The 17,746-nt window shown below is 44.6% G+C and overlaps 1 protein-coding gene across 1 annotated transcript in view; it reads right to left on the bottom strand.

The window, feature by feature from the left end:
• Window positions 1-16,184, bottom strand: part of LOC137564139 (dihydropyrimidinase-related protein 3) — a 261,025-nt gene extending 244,841 nt beyond the window's left edge. Inside the window, exon 1 of the mRNA XM_068277573.1 lies at window positions 15,813-16,184. Coding sequence (XP_068133674.1) covers window positions 15,813-16,133 — 321 coding nt within the window. The 5' untranslated portion in view covers window positions 16,134-16,184. The remainder of the gene's footprint in view (window positions 1-15,812) is intronic.
• Window positions 16,185-17,746: the final 1,562 nt, after the last annotated feature.

The raw sequence follows: 17,746 nt of genomic DNA, 5'->3' as shown, positions 1-17,746 counted from the left end.
TATATATATAGAGGCTGCCCTATTTATTTCCTTTTAAAGAGACACTGAAGTGGAAAAAAAAATTATGATCTAATGATTTGGTTGTGTAGTATAAATAATTACTAGAACATTAGTAGCAAAGCAAATATTCTCATATTTTTATTTTTAGTTATATAGGCCTCAATTCACAGAGCTTTATCAAACACTTTATCAAACGTTTGATAATTTTCCTCATGGGTAAAATCTAATTTTGAATTCACTAAGGTGTTATAGATTTATCAAATGTTTTATTGATGAAATGATCAATAAATCTATAACACCGGCTTAGTGAATTCAAAATTAGATTTTACCCATGAGGAAAATTATCAAATGTTTGATAAAGCTCTGTGAATAGTGTTTTTATAACAATGCATCATTCTCTAATATTTGCAGTTTACCACTACTCAGCATTCTAAATGATTTTACAGAGCAGGATAGTGACATGTCATCTGCAAGAACAAAAACAATACAGTGACTGACAGTTGAGATGAGCTTCAGAAGACAGAGCTCTTGCGACTTTTAAAGTCGTGGAGCTCAATGGATCTTTTGCATAGATAACTGGAGTTTCTTAACTCTTCCTGTACTGGAAACAATATTAAGCCTCATCTACACGGGTAGATGAGGCTGCGATCCGGCGGCTCGATTAGCCGCCGGATCGCCTCTTCCGCATGCCCGCCGCATCCCCGATCGCCGCGCGTGCGCCGCATTTGATTCCCCGCTCGTCCCCGCCGGCGCCGCTTATCTTCCGCTCGATTCCCTGCCATTGTCCCCTCGCGGGGAGCGAGCAGGGAATCGGCGGTGCGGAGATCCATCCTGCCGGATCTTATCAATCGAGCCGCATCAGCGGCTCGATTGATAAGGAGCATCGTGGCCGCATCTACTCGTGTAGATGCGGCTTTAGACTTATGTCTCTGCTCCTAATGTTTTATTTCTTAGCTGTACTACACATACAAATTATATCATCATTTTTTTTCACTTCAGTGTTTCTTTAAACAATATTAGTAGCCTGGCAGCCCTGCTGATCTATTTGGTTGCAGAAGTGTCTGAATAACACCGGAAACAAGCATGCAGCTTATCTTGTCAGATTTGCCAAAAAATGTCAGAAACACCTGATCTGCATGCTTGTTTAGGGTCTATGGCCAAAAGTATTAGAGACAGAAGATCAGCAGGACAGCCAGGCAACTGGTATTGCTTAAAGCTAATGTAACCCCATTTTTTTTTAAAAAAGAGGCAGATACTCACCTAAGGAGAGGGAAGGCTCGGTCCTAATGAACCTTCCCTCTCCTCTCCCGATGCCCTCCGTGCTGTGCTGTCTCCCCCCGCGGGGACTTCCGAAGTCTTCGGGAGCCGAGTCCTCCCGAAGACAGGGGCGGCGCACACGCAAGTGCGTCAGAGGGCGCGTGCGTAGTGTAGAGCGGCCCGTCTTCGGGAGCACTCGAGCTCCCAAAGCATTTCCGAAGCCTCCCTTCAGGACAACAGTGGGCACCGGGAGAGGAGAGGGAATGCTCTATGGGATCCAGAGCTTCCCTCTCCTAAGGTGAGTATCTGACTTTTAAAAAAAAAACAAAAAAACGGGTTCCCATTAGCTTTAAAAGGAAATAAATATGGCAGCCTCCATATCCCCCTCACCTCAGGTTCCCTTATTACTAGGCCTCTGGCCTCAGTAACAGCCGGGGAACCAGTGCTTGTAGGTGATAGGAAACATTAGATAATTTTAAAAGTTCGCCTTTTTAACATTGTCTAACTACTTGCTGTGCATGACCTGTCTGTGCATATTTTCTGTGTTACTTTTCTTTCTACAGTCAAGAGTTCATAATGTGCTATATTACTGGACCCATCTATACACAGAAACCAACATGTCTGCAAGTATGATGCAAGCTGCAATAGGGCCAATTACACTCTAACTTCCGCTGATGCACAGCTCACGTCATGTATATTCTGTTTTATGAGTGCAAATGCAGTGTTTTCAATTAAATAATATTGTAAGCCAAAATGTGGCATAGTGGGTAGACTTCTAACGTACACGATTTTAAAACTATCCTAATAAGGAAGGCTTAGACACAAGCCTTAAGCCCACCCTGCTCCTGGCCTTCTGCCACTCTGGATCCTCATGATACAGACCTTGTAAAGTGCAACTGACTGTTACAAACTGGCTGCATGGCTTATGGGTTACATGGAACAATACACAACTGAATCTTTTTACACTGAAATTATTTTCAGCCCTGTGTAGAGAAGAATGGATGACAGATTCAGGCATGGTTTACCCCTGACTTGCCAACGACCAACTACAGTATCAGAAAATTAATTCTACTTCCAAAGCCACTTTTCACTGTCATTTCCCGATAGAGCACTTCCTTCCAAACAGTTCAGGAATACCTGTAAGAAGACCCTGGGAATTCCTTTGGAAACTAAATAAAGTAAAACCCCCTTTATCCGGCACCAAAGGGGATTGGCTGATGCCGGATAAGTGTAGTCAATTTTAAAAATAGGCCTAGCTAATAAACAGTACTATACCCCACACTGTAAACTTGCCATAAACTCTGTAATACTGTTTAACCACTCTGCGACCACCTAACAGGATGACGGCCGCAGAGTGACTTTCTTGTTCCTCAATCACGCCATATGGCATGATCTCGCGAGGAGCAAGATTAGATGAGAGCTCTTGCTTGCACTAGCTCCTGTAACTATAAACAAACGGCCGCAGCGATCAGCCTGCCAGCAGCTGATCAGCACAGGCAGGTTGTAGATTTGTATATATTAAATATTTATATAGCGCTGACATCCTGCGCAACACTGCACAGAGTATATTGTCTTGTCACTGACTGTCCCGCTGATGGGCTCACAATGTAATCCCTGCCATAGCCGTTGTGTTTATTGTAGTGCAGGGCCAATTTAGGAGGGAAGGGGGGGGGGGGGAATAAAAGAAAAAATATATATATATATATATATAAAAATTTAGGGCTTTCTTAATTTAAACAAAAGAAAAATCAAAAAATATAAAAAAATCAAAAAAAAAAAAAAAAGAAAAATCGCAGCAGCAATCACATAGCACCAAAAGAAAGCTCTATTGGTGAGAAGAAAAGGGGGTCAAATTAATTTGGGTGCTAAGTTGTATGACCAAGCAATAAACCGTGAGGCCTGGAACCCACTACAAAACGCAATCGCTAGCATTTTGTATGCGATTTCATGAGCGTTTTAGGGAGCGATTTTAGAAAGTGTAATCAATTTGCCAGCGGTTGTGTAGCGATTAGCGTTTTAAAGTCTGATTGGTCCTTTCAATTATTTTTAATTTTGTTACAGTGTACATTAACTTTAAAACGCTAGCAAAATCACTCCAAGCAAGTTTTGATGAGCGTTTACGCCAGTTATTATACACTTTACATTGAAATGCAAACGCTAACAAAATGCTGCATGTCCTGCGTTTGCGATTTTGCTAATCGCTTCTGTGGAATTTGCACCATCCATTTACATTGGCAGAGCATTTAGGGAAATCACTAGCGATTTCTCACACTCCCTAAACGCAAAAATCGCTCTAGTGGGTTTCAGCCATTAAAGTTGCTTAGTGCAGAATTGTAAAAAAAAATGGCCTAGTCACTAGGGGGGTATAAACCTCTGGTCCTCAAGTGGATAAATACAGTAATTAAAAACAAATTAAGACAAAGGACAGACAACTCAATGTAACAGAGGTTTATTACAGAAGAAGTGTAAAAGTAGATGTATGCCTCCTGCAGGGCAGATTGCTTGAGACTCCTAGTTAACAGAGTTCTGGATAGCAGGGGGTTTTACTGTACTCAGGAATCCCTACAAAAAAGTAAGGAGAGACCAGGAGCCCAATGGTGCAGTATCGTTGGATGATTGGGTAACTAAGTATACATAACTATATGCTTACAAAAATGGGTTACAGACCCCTGCAACCACCTTTTAGGCCTGCAGGAAGATAACTGCACCCACCCAGTTTCCAGGTCCCTCTGGATGCTGAATGGTCACTCTCCTGAGGTTCTTTATAATTTACAAAATCTGCAGAGCTACTACCTCCGAAAACATTAGGTATTAGACTTTTGTTATGAAGAAATATTTTTTCCATTGGAACAGGTGTTCTTATTCTTCTGGAGAGGTAAGCTTTTGCCTCTCCTTATAATAGTTGATGTTATTTACTCTATTCACCAGACGCCTCCATCCCACTATTTACCAAGTTCAGGAATAATGATTGGACAGGTTTTCAGAAGCTCTCCTCAGGATGAGATTATTGGGGAGGGAAGGCTTTGGATCTCATAGAGCATTCAAGGTCCTCTCTCTGTCCCCTCATTCTACCACCGGGCACCAGTGTTCTTCAACCAGCTTGGTCGAATACAGCTTTGCCCTACTCGAGCAGCCTTCGGAAGTACTAGCATCCCCGAGTACTTCTGAAAACGAGCGGAACCATACTGCACACTAGGGATGATCAATGAGATACAAATTTTGAAAATGTATGTACATTTTTATGCAAATATATGCAGCTTTAAAATGGACCAAACTATAGGGGAGCCATCGTTGGATGGGTCCCCAAGGCTCAACATAGGCACTTTTTCCTTACAGATCCACTTAAGTATTGCTTTAGGCTGCTTACACACCAAGACGTTACAGGCGCACGTTAGTGCGCCTGTAACGCTCCCCCAACGCACAGCAATGTAACACAAGTAGGCTGTTCACACAGCCCACGTTGCGTTACATGTAACGCTGCACGTTCTGTGCAAAGTGCAGCATGCTACGGCGTTGGAGCGGCTATAGCCGCGTTAGACTGTTTGCACATGCGCAGTGGGGGGCGGAGAGGAGGCGGGGAGAGCCAGCTACAGTAGCCGCGCACATAGCTACTTAATATTCACTGCACTGGCGGGCGCTGATTGGCCGGCGGGACCACGTGATGCGGAGTGTCTCGCTCCGCATCACGTGGTCCCGCTGGCCAATCAGCGCCACTCTGGGAGACATTATAGGACTCGAGCCGTCTAACGCGGCTCACTCTACCGTCGGCTCTTGCAGCACCATACGTTGTGTTAGGTGCACGTTATGCGACCTTAACGTGCCACCTAATGCAACGTCTTGGTGTGCAAGAAGCCTTAAGGAAAGCCTGCACTTTTTTTTTGTTTTGTGCAGTGCATGTATACAAACAAAGCCAAAAGCACAACTGCAAAGTCATGTACCTTGCTTCTTATATAACCCAGGTGGGAGTTAAAAATGTTCTCCATATAATAGCAAACAGCTTTTATCACATCTAGGCTATATTTGCATGTTCTTCCTTGACCTCTTCCTCTGGAAGCCCTTAGTGAATAGGATACAGTACATTCTACTACATGCTGGTTTCTTATCATTCACCATATTTTTAAACTGCCATCCACGGCTGCTGTCAAAAGTCACATGTGAAGAAAGGTCCAAGCTAGTGTTTCATTCACTCTTACGCTGGGCATACACGGGTCGACTATGCGTCGGAATCAAGCCAGTGGCTCGATGCCGGCGCGTCCCCACAGCCGGCCGGATCGATTCCACTCGTCCTCGCGGGCACTTCCTTACGTGCGGGTCGTTTTTTCTTTTGTCCTGCCCGCCGGTATCGAGCGTGGAATCGATCCGGCGGGTCATCGGACAAGTCGGATATTATCAATCGAGCCATCAGCGGCTCGATTGATAATGAAAAACGACCCGTGTATGCCCAGCATTAAAGAAACATTATCAAAACTATAATTTTTTTTTTTTTAATACTCCATATTAGGGTACACATTACCACTAGTGCTAGGGGCACTTTATTTATTCACCCAGTTCTCTCTCCCTGCTTAAAAATCATCCCTCATTCCTCACACAGCTCACAAATACACTTCACTGTGTCACAGCATGCAGGAGACATGAGGAGAAGGAGGCTGATCTGAGGAGGTAACATGTAGCTAGATGTGCTGTAATATTGCTTTAGGCTGCTTTCACAGTGGGAAGTTACAGGCGCACGTTAGAGCAGCCTGTAACGCAGCCCCACCGCACAGCAATGAAAAATCAACGGGCTGTTCACAGTGCCCGCGTTGCGTTACACAGTAACGCTTCACGTCAAGACAACGTACTGCATGCAGTACTTTATACGCGGCTAAGCCGCGTTAGACTGTTTGCACATGCTCAGTACGGGCGGAGAGGAGACGGGGAGAGGTCGCTACGTAGCCAGGCACATGGCTACTTGGAATTCACTGCACTTGCAGTGTTTACTCTCTGGAGCGGCCGCTGATTAGCTGGCAGGACCATGTGATGCGGAGAGCTCCGCTCACGTGGTCTCCGCAGCGCCTCCGACAGAGCAGGCGCACCAAGAGCTGCTTGTAACGCGGCTCTTGGTAGCGTCCTGCTCCAACACCACCAGGCGTTGCGTTAGGGGCACGTTATGTGCCCTATAACGTCCCCTAAACGCAACGTCCTGGTGTGTAAGTAGTCTCAATGTAACTAGAAGGGAGATTTGTATACACTGTTCCTGAGTGACTGGCTTGCTTGTGACTTTTCACTTCAGGCTGCATCTACTTTGTAGGCTGCTATGTGGTGCCGTGCTGAGAGGGAGAGATGCTGTTTAAAAAGGCATTATTAGCATCTTTATTAGTCAGAGAAGTAAATATAATGAACACACATTGATGGAATCTTTAACCTCTTACCACCATCTGAATAAAATTATTTAATCTAGGTGATTATTAACCTAAACAGTGAGGAGTTTACAGCAATCCCCCCTGTGCAGGAATTAGTAGCCCTTTATAGATCTAGCAATTTGGCTGTGCGATCGACCAATCGATTCTATCATATTATCGATTCGAGAGGGAATCGAGAGAGAATCGAGTGTGTTCCAGAATTCCCAATCGATGAAAAGTGGCTGATTTCATGTCGAATCGACCAGCTTAGTCGATCGAGGAATCGGCTACTGTTCACGTGTCATTGGATCGACTCTGAATCAATTTTTGCATTCATAGCATGGAGACACAGCATCGGTCAGATCGATTAGTGAAGGTGATTTGCATAGGATATCGCTTGTAGTGTGTGGGCCAACAGTCAATCGACTTTCGATTCATTAAAGTTGATCGCTTTGTCGATTGAATCAGAATCGCTAGATGTATGGCTACTTTAAGAGCTAGACACATTTTTATCCAAAACTGAGAGGCAGAGCTCTGCGAGGAAGGAAATTGCTCCTAGTACTTGCGGCAATGTGTGCCCTAACATACAGCATTAAAAAAAAAGTTTTCGTATTCCTTTAATAGACCAGGATCATATAAAACTTGTAAAAATGTAAAATTCTTGTGTACGTGGACACACAAGATGCCCATTTCTTCCAGCACAAAATGCCCTCTGAAGTTATTTTTTCCTATGTTGCTGTTACGGTAGATTGTAAAATTCTGACAGTTTCTGGAGTAGCCCATCTCCTCATGGAGGATTCTCTGGATTTTATTTTCAAAAGAACTTACTGAACAGCAGTTGCTCAGTCCACCTGCCAAAATAGTGTGCACATGAGTAGGGAGGCTGGCCAGAATCTTTGTGTATCTCCTGTCCAGGGAGTGCTTTTGTAAAAGAATAAAGCAGATGGACTACTCCAAAACCTGTCAAATTTCTACTACCATGTTTCACCAAATTTAAGACATCCCCTGAAAATAAGTCCTAGTACATATTTCGAGTATGCTCGAAATATAAGACCTCCCCCTAAAATAAGACGTAGTGGCTGTCAGACTGCATCCCCCTAAAAGAAGCCCTAAGCAGCAGACCTGCTTTTCGCTCGTCCCTCCCCTCCCCTCCCGCCCGCCCTAATTCCTCTGCTCACGGTCCTGGCCCCCTCCTGCAGAAAGTCTGGACTCCCGTAAAAGAAGCCCAAAGAGGCAGACCTGCTCTCCCCTCACTCCCCCCCCCCCCACCCACCCACCCACGGCTGCATGCAAGCTCGCTTTACCTCCCCGCTGAACTATGTGGTCAGCATGCAGTTACCAGGCAGCAGTGAGCAGTTACCAGGCAGCAGCAAGCAGTTGAGAGAGTTTCTTTTCTTTGCTTATAAAAGTGATTCTGATTCCTGCAGAAGTATAATTCACACACCGCAGATTAGCGGTGATGTGTGGTAAAGGCAGCTAATGTATCCAGTAAGAGCGCTGCCCTATACAGGAAGTAAACAGAGGTCACAGCAGCACTCCACCCGGATGTGCCAACCACCAGGAATCAAGGGAACACAACAGTCTCTCCCTCTTCATGCTTGCATTCACCAGATGGCTGCTTGTACCATCGCATGTAAGTATACTCCTAAAAATTACATTTTTTTAAGCATCCCAGGGTTCACTTTTATAATTAAACGTTTACAAAATAGGTTAAATGCTTTACTTTCTATATTCAGCAGCAGTCTGTTAAGTGTCCCAGAGTTAGAAAAAGGTCAATAGTTAATCTATTTTATCTCTCTCTGTCCTCAGAAGTTGTATTCTGCCCGGAAAACTTTTATGGCTGTAATTTGCTTATCAGTGATGATTACTATATTCCCCACAAGACAGAAGCTGTCACTTCCAGGCCTAGAAATTAACTCTTTCAGGCAGCAAAATAAAACAGCCTGGTTATTAATATGTTTTGTACTGTACATACACATGTTTTTCTCATCATGTGACCTCAGGAACTCTTTAAGTCCTTTATCCCCTCCAGGTGGTTCTGGATCACCATGAGCTGCCTGGGTATTGCTCAGCATCAGTACAGGGCTTTAGTGTACCTAACATCTTATACTTCCCTATGCTTCATAATTTATTTTATTCCTCTTTACAGGTTAAAGCACACATCTACTTACATGGGGCTTTCTGCAGCCCCTGGCAGCCTATCTGTAAATAAATGCTGGAAAATGTAATCTGGTATGTATGGTTCTTCTTACTCTGGGTATTTCCTGGTCACACGCACACCACATGCCCAGCACAGTCTACACAGAAGAGGAAGAAAATTGAAAATAAAGTTCTAAGTAAATGTGTCCCAATAACAAGTATTCTATCTACTACCACTCTACCTGTAAATACTGTTTATATTCATTCATTAGCCTGACTGCGATTATTTATAATTTGCTATACAGTGCACCTGTAGGTGAAAAATGGGTACTTACCTCCAGAGGCTTTCCCTGTTCCCCCACCCACCTCGCCATTCCACTAGTGTGACAGTGTGAACCTGTTCGGCAAGGGCTGGTCAAAGGGGTGCGCATTGCATCACGGCACCATCCATGAATGAGCGGGGCCACACTGCACAGGATGCCTTGCACCCATGCAGTAGCACGAAGCAACACGGCTCCACCTTTTCCACCAAGCGACTCACACAGTGTGACCGCACTTGTTCACATACGGAAGTGCAGACAGAATATTCAGAAGTTGCCAGCAAGAGGCGGTGGTCTAGACGAATCGGGAAATTTTGGAGGATCCAGAGGCTTCAGTCTACAGAGGAAAGTATCTAATTTCTCTCTATTTTAAAAACGTACAGGTTTGCTTTAACTACTTTAGGACCGCAATGATTGAAATCTACGCCGTTTTTGGTGGCTACCTGGCTGGCAGGGCGTAGATTTCAATCAACCGACGCTGCGTGTTCTCTGCTCTTCCGTCGCTCCCGACAATCTCGCTGCCGTTTCCCCACTGCAGCTCACTCGCTTTGCAGTCTCTATAATGGCAGAGCCCTGTGAGCAGGTCAGGAGCCGCTCCCATTGGCTTACATTGATAGGCAGGGTCAGGAGCCAATAAAAGCGGCTCCTGACTGGCTCACAGGAACTATCCCGTCAGAGATGTCAGAGTGGGTGGCCCTGGTTCCAGACGTGCGGCGGTGACAGCGATTGCAGCGGGTATGTGGGGCGATTCGTTGGTGTTCCACCGTTTCTGGTACCAGCGGTCGCTGGTCCTTAAGGGGGCAGAGACCGCTGGTACTTTCGGTTAATTTTGGGGTTTAGTCAGACTTTAAAACACTACACTAAAAATCACATCCAATCACTATAAAGGACGTGATAAGAGGAGTGCTGCTTATTTGCTGGAAGGAGGATTCAGGTAATAGCGTTCACTATGCTGCACTACCCATAGCATAGCGTGCAATAAGCGGCTAATAGCACGCGTAGTGTGCAGCGCATTTCATTTAAAGAACGCTGTGGAAAAAGCATGAGTAACATGAGATTACCCACCCCATTTCCTTTAGTGAATCAACCCCAATATTATTTACCAGGGCTGTGGAGTCGGGGTTGTGGAGTCGGAGTCGGGTAATTTTTGGTGCCTGGAGTCGGAGTCAGGAAAAAATGCACCGACTCCTAATGAATTTGTAACTGTAATTAAAATAGAAAATATGATAAAATGTTCTATTTCTCAGATAATAGTAATTAAAAACAATGTATATATACAGTAATAGCTGTGCTTAGTCCACAAAAATGAAATAAACCAATCAAAATGAGTTACTTGTGCTGCTTCAATAAAGCAGTCCCCGTATTTTTAAGGTCAGATATACACATCTGATTGTGACTGTATATATGGTGTGTACACATGAATCTCCTATATATACTAAATAACATCTATGCTGTAAGAATAAAGCCTGATGTGTAGCTGTGTCACTAATAGAGATGGTCAATGAGATGGAAATAATTCTGCACTGATGCTGATTTATGCAAATGTATGCACTCCCTTTGCTGGTGAAATCAAATAATTTGATATGTTGTTAAAATTTGGTTTGGTGACTACAAATTAAAGGGTACCTGAGACGGATGAAAAGTAAAGTTTTATACATACCTGTGGCTTCCTCCAGCCCCCTTCAGGCTAATCAGTACCTCGCTGTCCTCCACCACCCGGATCTTCTGCTATGAGTCCTGGTAATGCAGCCAGTCAGCGCTGTCCGGCCGCATGCCGCTCCCACAGCCAGGAACATTCTGCACCTGCGCAATAGTGCTGCACAGGTGTAGTATGCTCCTAACGGCGGAGTGTGTGCATGCGCACTACGCCCGACTGGCTCAAGTACCTGGACTCATAGCAGAAGATCCAGGTGGTGGAGGAGGACAACGAGGGACTGATTATCCTGAAGGCGGCTGGAGGAAGCCCCAGGTATGTATAAAACGTTAATTTTATCTGTCTCAGGTTTACTTTGTTACACAGTAGTACTATACTCTACATATGCACTCCCCACAGAGCTGCAGGGAATCCACTGAGAATGCTGAGCACATTGAACACAGAGGTGTTGTCTGTCACCCGTAAACCTTGTTCAGATTGTGCATGAAGAATGTGTAATAGAGGAAGAATCTCCTCATTCCCCTGCAGAGCACCTGCACATCATTCTTATATGTACCCACAGTCACATTGCCTAGGGCCTGATAGATGTTCTTTGTTCCGGTTTGTACCTTTTACAAGTACTCTTACCAAGGACTAGTTTTAGTCTAAATGGAATAAATATAGTAGTCTACATATCCTTCTCACTTCAGTTGTCTTGTAAAATTCCTAAGCGTTGGCAGTTAAGAGACGAATTTCATGTTACATACTTTTAATCAACAAAATTGTAATATGCAAATTAGAGGAGTCGGAGTCGAGGAGTCGGAGTCTGAGTCGGTGGAATCCTAAACTGAGGAGTCGGAGTCGGTGTATTTTTGGACAGCCCTGTTATTTACAATGAAGGGGTCAGTATACTGCTTTGAGTCTGGGAGGGGCACTTTTGTAGCAAAGTAAGCATCTACTCTGCATTTTAGGAATAAATGGGATAAGTACTGGCTGTCAAGAAGAAAAGGATAGAGAACCGGTACCACACCTTTTCCTGCAGCTGATATACAGTAGTTGCATTATTCCCAGCGTTTTAAATGCAGAACGAGACTAAAAAAAATATCTAAAGCTAACTATACAAGGGTCAGTGACAGCCTGTTAAGGCAGATGATGGATCAAAAATCAATTATGTAACAGCAATTGATTTTTTTCCACCTTGTCCATTTGATCTTGACCAGATTTCAGCAGAAATTATCTCAAAAGCTAATACCACAAGCTGCAGTAGAAGGTGACATTCACAGTGACACAGGGATAGCAGTGCAGTATGTTATGCTTTCATTGCATACAGGGAAGCATACAGTCAATGAAAGGTATGCTTCACCACTACTGTTACCGCACACGTTTAGCTGTCATATTATGACACCGCAAGCTGTTTTACAGCAATGCTTCCGCCGCACTGTGAACATCGCATAGATGGTGCATTGCAGTGCGGTAAGCCGTGTTACAAAGGCACCATTACACCGCAACACATCACTGTGAACATGGCCTTACACTGTATGGCCTTTAGACTCCCAATACTGCTTCCCCTGTCTGCAACAAATGGAGATTTTACATGATGCTGGTCAATATTATTATCGATTTACAAAGCGCCAACATATACCCATTCCAGCCAACTGCCTGAAAGCCATTTGATCGAGCATACTAGGTCCAACAGATCACCAGCAATTTGATTAGAATTAATAAATTGGTTAGAAAAAAAAAGATACTTGTATAACACATTTACTAAATTGCATACATTTATAACCTGGGGGGGAGGGGGGAGAGGAACAAGAATTGTTTTGCTTCACAGCAATTCACCTGGGCTGCACTGGACCTTTGCATGGGGTTAATTTGATTCAGAATGCTTATGATTAATTACTAATGTTGGCCAATGAGTTGCTAACAATTTTGGCTTGTATACAAAATAAATGCAAATCGTATGCACTTTTTGCTAATTTTGATTTGGCCAATTCCCCACTGCCTAAGGGCCTGTTTCCACTACAAGCAGATTGGATGCAGAATAGATGCAGAAAAACTCCAATGAATGCCTATGGAAAAATCTGCATCAGAAAAATTGCGTTTAGTGGAAACAGGCCCATATGTATTCACTGGAGTCAGTTTTTCTGCATCCATTCTGGATGTAGTAGAAACAGGCCCTTACAACGGCTCACTTCTGCCTGGTAGCTGCTTGTTGCTGCCTGTTAACTGCTCACTGCTGCCTGGTAACTGCTTGCTAAGCACACAGCTCAACTGTCAGGCCTCTTTTCCACAGCCAGACAGTTGAACTGTGTGCTCAGCAAGCAGTTAAGCAGCAGCAAGCAGTTGTGAGAGTTTGAGAGGAATATCACTGCATATCAACTGCTCAAGAAAAAGAGGCCTTAGGCCCCTTTTCCAGGGGCATTTGTTAGGCCTCTTTTCCATAGACTGTTAATAGGCCGTGAAATGCCTCTCAAACTCTCCCAACTGCTCATTGCTGCCTGGTAGATGCTTGTTGCTGCCTGATAACTGCTTGCTGAGCACACAGTTCAACTGCCCGCAGAAAAGGGGCCTTAATTACATAACAGCTCTATTAATTGATCAAACTGACTTGTGTTAATACTGCACCATTAACCTACAGGAATCTGATTAGTCCTGATCTGCCTAGTTACATTTCAATTCACAGCTGTAAAGCCCAATCTACACGATACGATTCTTTGTGCGATTCGATTACGATTCTATTTACAATCCGATTAAATCCGACTTGTCCGATCTGGATTCGATTCGATTTGCCATTACAAAACAATAATCGAATCGAATCCAGATCGGACATGTCGGATTTAATCGGATTGTAAATAGAATCGTAATTGAATCGCACAAAGAATCGTATCGTGTAGATTGGCCTTAAGAATCACTGTCTAGCATGTCCTTAGTATACAGACATGCATATAGGTATGCTATATCCAAAACGTATGGAATAAATGAAAGCCAGTCTGCCCCTCATATTTACAGACATTCTTCCTTAAAGAGACTCCGTAACAAAAATTGCATCCTGTTTTTTATCATCCTACAAGTTCCAAAAGCTATTCTAATGTGTTCTGGCTTACTGCAGCACTTTATACTATCACTGTCTCTGTAATAAATCAACTTATCTCTCTCTTGTCAGACTTGTCAGCCTGTGTCTGGAAGGCTGCCAAGTTCTTCAGTGTTGTGGTTCTGCTATGAACTCACCTTTCCAGGCCCCTCTCTGCACACTGCCTGTGTGTTATTTAGATTAGAGCAGCTTCTCTCTTCTCGCTTATCTTTTACAAGCTGGATAAATCGTCCTCTGAGCTGGCTGGGCTTTCACATACTGAGGAATTACAAACAAGGGCAAAGCTGTTTGCAGGAAGAAAAGAGCAGCCTGAAACTTCAGTGCATGAGAACAGGGGGAAAGAAACACACAATGATCTCTTGAGATTCAAAAGGAAGGGTGTATACAGCCTGCTTGTGTATGGATGTATTTTCTATGTGTGGACATACTGTACATCAACCTACTTCCTGTTTTGGTGGCCATTTTGTTTGTTTACAAACAAACTTTTTAAAACTGTTTTTAACCACTTTTAATGCGGCGAGGAGCGGCGAAATTGTGACAGAGGGTAATAGGAGATGTCCCCTAACACACTGGTATGTTTACTTTTGAGCTATTTTAACAATACAGATTCTCTTTAAAGCTACGTCTTCACGTAGCGATCCGGCGGCGATTTGGCTTATCAATCGAGCCGATAAGATCCGACAGGTCGGATCTTGCCACCGCCGATTCCCTGCTCGTTCCCCACGAGGGGACAGTGGCAGGGAATCGAGCGGAAGATAAGCGGAGCCGGCGGGGACGAGGGCGGATTGAATCCGACGTGGGGATGCGGAACAGGCGATCCGGCGGCTAATCGAGCTCCGTCTAGATGAGGCTTAACACATGGGCCCCTTATTCAATCCACCTTTTCATCTTCTATATAAAGTTTTCAGCACCTGTAAATGAAAAAGGGTACTTATCCGTTAGCCGGGCGCATCCGGCAGGTGGCGCTAATTACTATTCCCCCTCCAGGTCGACATGGATAGTAGGGAAAGATGTAACTCTGGTGGAGTTTTGTCACCACCTGCCGGATGAGCCCGGCTAACGGATAAGTACCTGAAAAAGTACCAAAAAGTAGGTGAAAAAGTACTGTCAAAATTATTTTGAGTATTTTCTTGCTTGCTGGTGGCTTATGGACCATCTTCAGTGGAGCAAGCACGATCGGGCTGCATTTGCACTGGCACAAGCTGCTTTTTCCACTGGCTGCAATTGTTAAATATGATTGCGGCAAGAATCGCACAGGCCAGAGATTGCGTTCGGGCAAAATACAAAGCACGATAGTGGAAAATGAGCACCGCAATTTACATGTTATCGCATTGCTCATTGCAGTCAGCAAAACGCTTTTTGAAGCGGATCGCAGCTAGAGGGGAAAAAAAGCCATAAAAGTAATTTTATTGATATCACCTAGGAGAAAAAACATAGGAGAAAAAGTGAATTGAACAAGGGCCATCATGTTCTGTAGTAAGAGAACAGTGACCTGTCATCCCTGCACGCTGTGCATTCCCCTGTGTTGTCTCACCAGCATACATCTGTGCTGCCTTGACAATAAATGAAAGTGAGATTCCACTACACACAGCCTGGAGGGGGAGGCATCCCATCCATCTCATGCAGCACTGTGAACTTTGCCGGTTGTATGGACTTGCTGTTTCCAGACACAATAAACAGCAACAAAGCTGAACTGAGGAAAAAAGTTCAGGCGAGCTGCGACTGCAGGAGAGATGCTGAACGGGGATGATGGCACATAGAGAAGACACTACCCAGCAGTATTATGGCCAGCTGGGGGGGTAGGGTAAGGCTCCATCATTAGGTGTTCAGATACTAAAGGACACGGCAGCACCTGAAGTTCCAGCAACTCCAGGGTGACATATTGACCTTCTAATGAGTACATTGTTACTTTATCAGAGAGTCATTACACACGTCTAAGCCCAGAGATAGTGCTCCATACATCAGGGCGCTTCCCCATAGCCCTGGCTTCTTACCTTCTCGTCGTTGAGGTTCTGCAGAGTCTCTTTCCCGGAGGAGGTCTTGATCTCCACCCCGAGGTTCTCCACCTCCTTGCCCTGCTCGGGCTGCTCCTGGCTCTGGTTGTTAGTCCCCGGGCGCCCAGCAGTGCTCTTCCTGCCTCCTCGCTGCCCCACACTTAGCGAGTCAAAGTCTATAGTCTTGCTCTCATATGCCCCCTCCACATTGCAGAACATGCCCCCGTACTTCACCCGGTGCACCTGGTCAGCCGTGCCCGGCCGAGCTAGGTAGAATGGCAGGTCGTCTTCCTTGTCCCATCCCCTGTTGCCTGATGCCATGGCTGAGACACAGAGCTGGAGCCGAGCACAGTCCGGAGATCAGGCAGCCCAGACAGGAGTACTGGAGCGCATGCAGCTCAGGAACGCAGGGGGCAGTAATGAGCCTGATGTGAGCTCACTGACACGAACACAGATGCCCAGCAGCAAGCAAGCAGCAACCTCTCCTGTGCTCTCTATAGAGGAGAGCAGCTCATGTCATGGGGTGTAGTTCAAGTGCTCTCAGCAAGCTACTCTACAGACACTTCTCGCGTGTGTCCTATTATTAGGGCTCATTCACACTGGGATCGCAAAACGCTAGCGTTTTTTTTTCCTTTTTCCATGATTCCAGATTTTTGTGCGTTTGCGTTTTTTTTAACATTGGAAGTGCGATTGCTCCAAAATCAAAGAAAATCGCTGCATGCACCGTGTTTGGGCGCATTCACATTAGGACGATTAGCGGGCGATTCCTGCTAATCGCCAAAGCACTAGGGTTTTTTAAAAACGCTAGTGCTATTCTACTTTATGGCAGTGTTCTCACTGCCTTGATTAGCGACGATGGCGGGCGTTTTGCGATTATCACTAATCGCAAACACATTACCGGCAGCAGTTTTCCAGCGATTCTGGAGCGATCACAATTAGCATGTATAGAACCGGTAATCGTGATCGCTCCAAAAACGCATATTTGTCCAGTGATTTTTACACGTTCAATTGTGGAAAAATCACCCGCGCAAACCGCTAGCGTTTCGCAATTTCTAGTGTGAATGGGTCCTTTCTGATTCCCGCAAATCGCTGCAGTGAGATCACCGCCATACACAATTATACTATCATTTTTAAAAGCGCAAGCTATCGTCGGCGATTAGAAATGCTGTGGTAATCGAAGCGCTCCCCAGTGTGACTGGGCCCTAAAGGGCTGATTCACACCAAGAAAGCTTTTGAGCACTTGCTTTTTTTTAAAGCACTATGCGGGTGTTCCCACAGCAGCATGGTGATTTTGTTAAAATTGTACACACGTTGCATGTTTTTTGGAGCGTTTCAGCTTGAATGGATGTTCAAAAAAACGCTTTCATTCAAAAATCACTTTGCAAAATCTCAGCTGCAATCGTTAAGCACTAGCAATTGTGATTTTTTTTTCATTGTCAACTAAGCCTAAGGCCTTGTTCACATTGCGTTCTGATCGCGTGAGCATTCGCTTTGGCGGTTTTTTATGTGCTTTTTTTTTTTTGCGATTCCCGGTGCTTGGGTGGGCGGTGTGTTTTTGTTAAAAGCCCTTTTCTAACCACTTTTCCAGAGTGGTTTTTTAATTCACTCCCTGACGCAAGTCAGGAAGTGAACTCTTTGACCCGGAAAATAATAAAAACAATGTATTTATTCTTAAAAACGTGAACGCAATCGATGCACAAAGCAATTTTGTGAGCGTTTTTACTATATCTCCTATTGAGGGGCAATCGTCCTGAAAATGGTCCATGCAGCGCTTTTCAGATCAGAAAGCGAACAGAACGCCCCAATCTGAACTAGCGCATAGGAAAGCATGGTGCAAGTGCTTTCAGGGCGATTTTGAAAAATCGCCAGTGCCTGAAAAAATGAAAAAGCGCCTCTAGTGTGAATGATCCCTTAGGCAGGTTACAGTCTACAAA

The sequence above is a fragment of the Hyperolius riggenbachi genome, chromosome 3, assembly GCF_040937935.1.
Source record: "Hyperolius riggenbachi isolate aHypRig1 chromosome 3, aHypRig1.pri, whole genome shotgun sequence".
Lineage (NCBI taxonomy): Eukaryota > Metazoa > Chordata > Amphibia > Anura > Hyperoliidae > Hyperolius > Hyperolius riggenbachi.
This window is presented reverse-complemented; position numbering and strand designations above follow the sequence as displayed.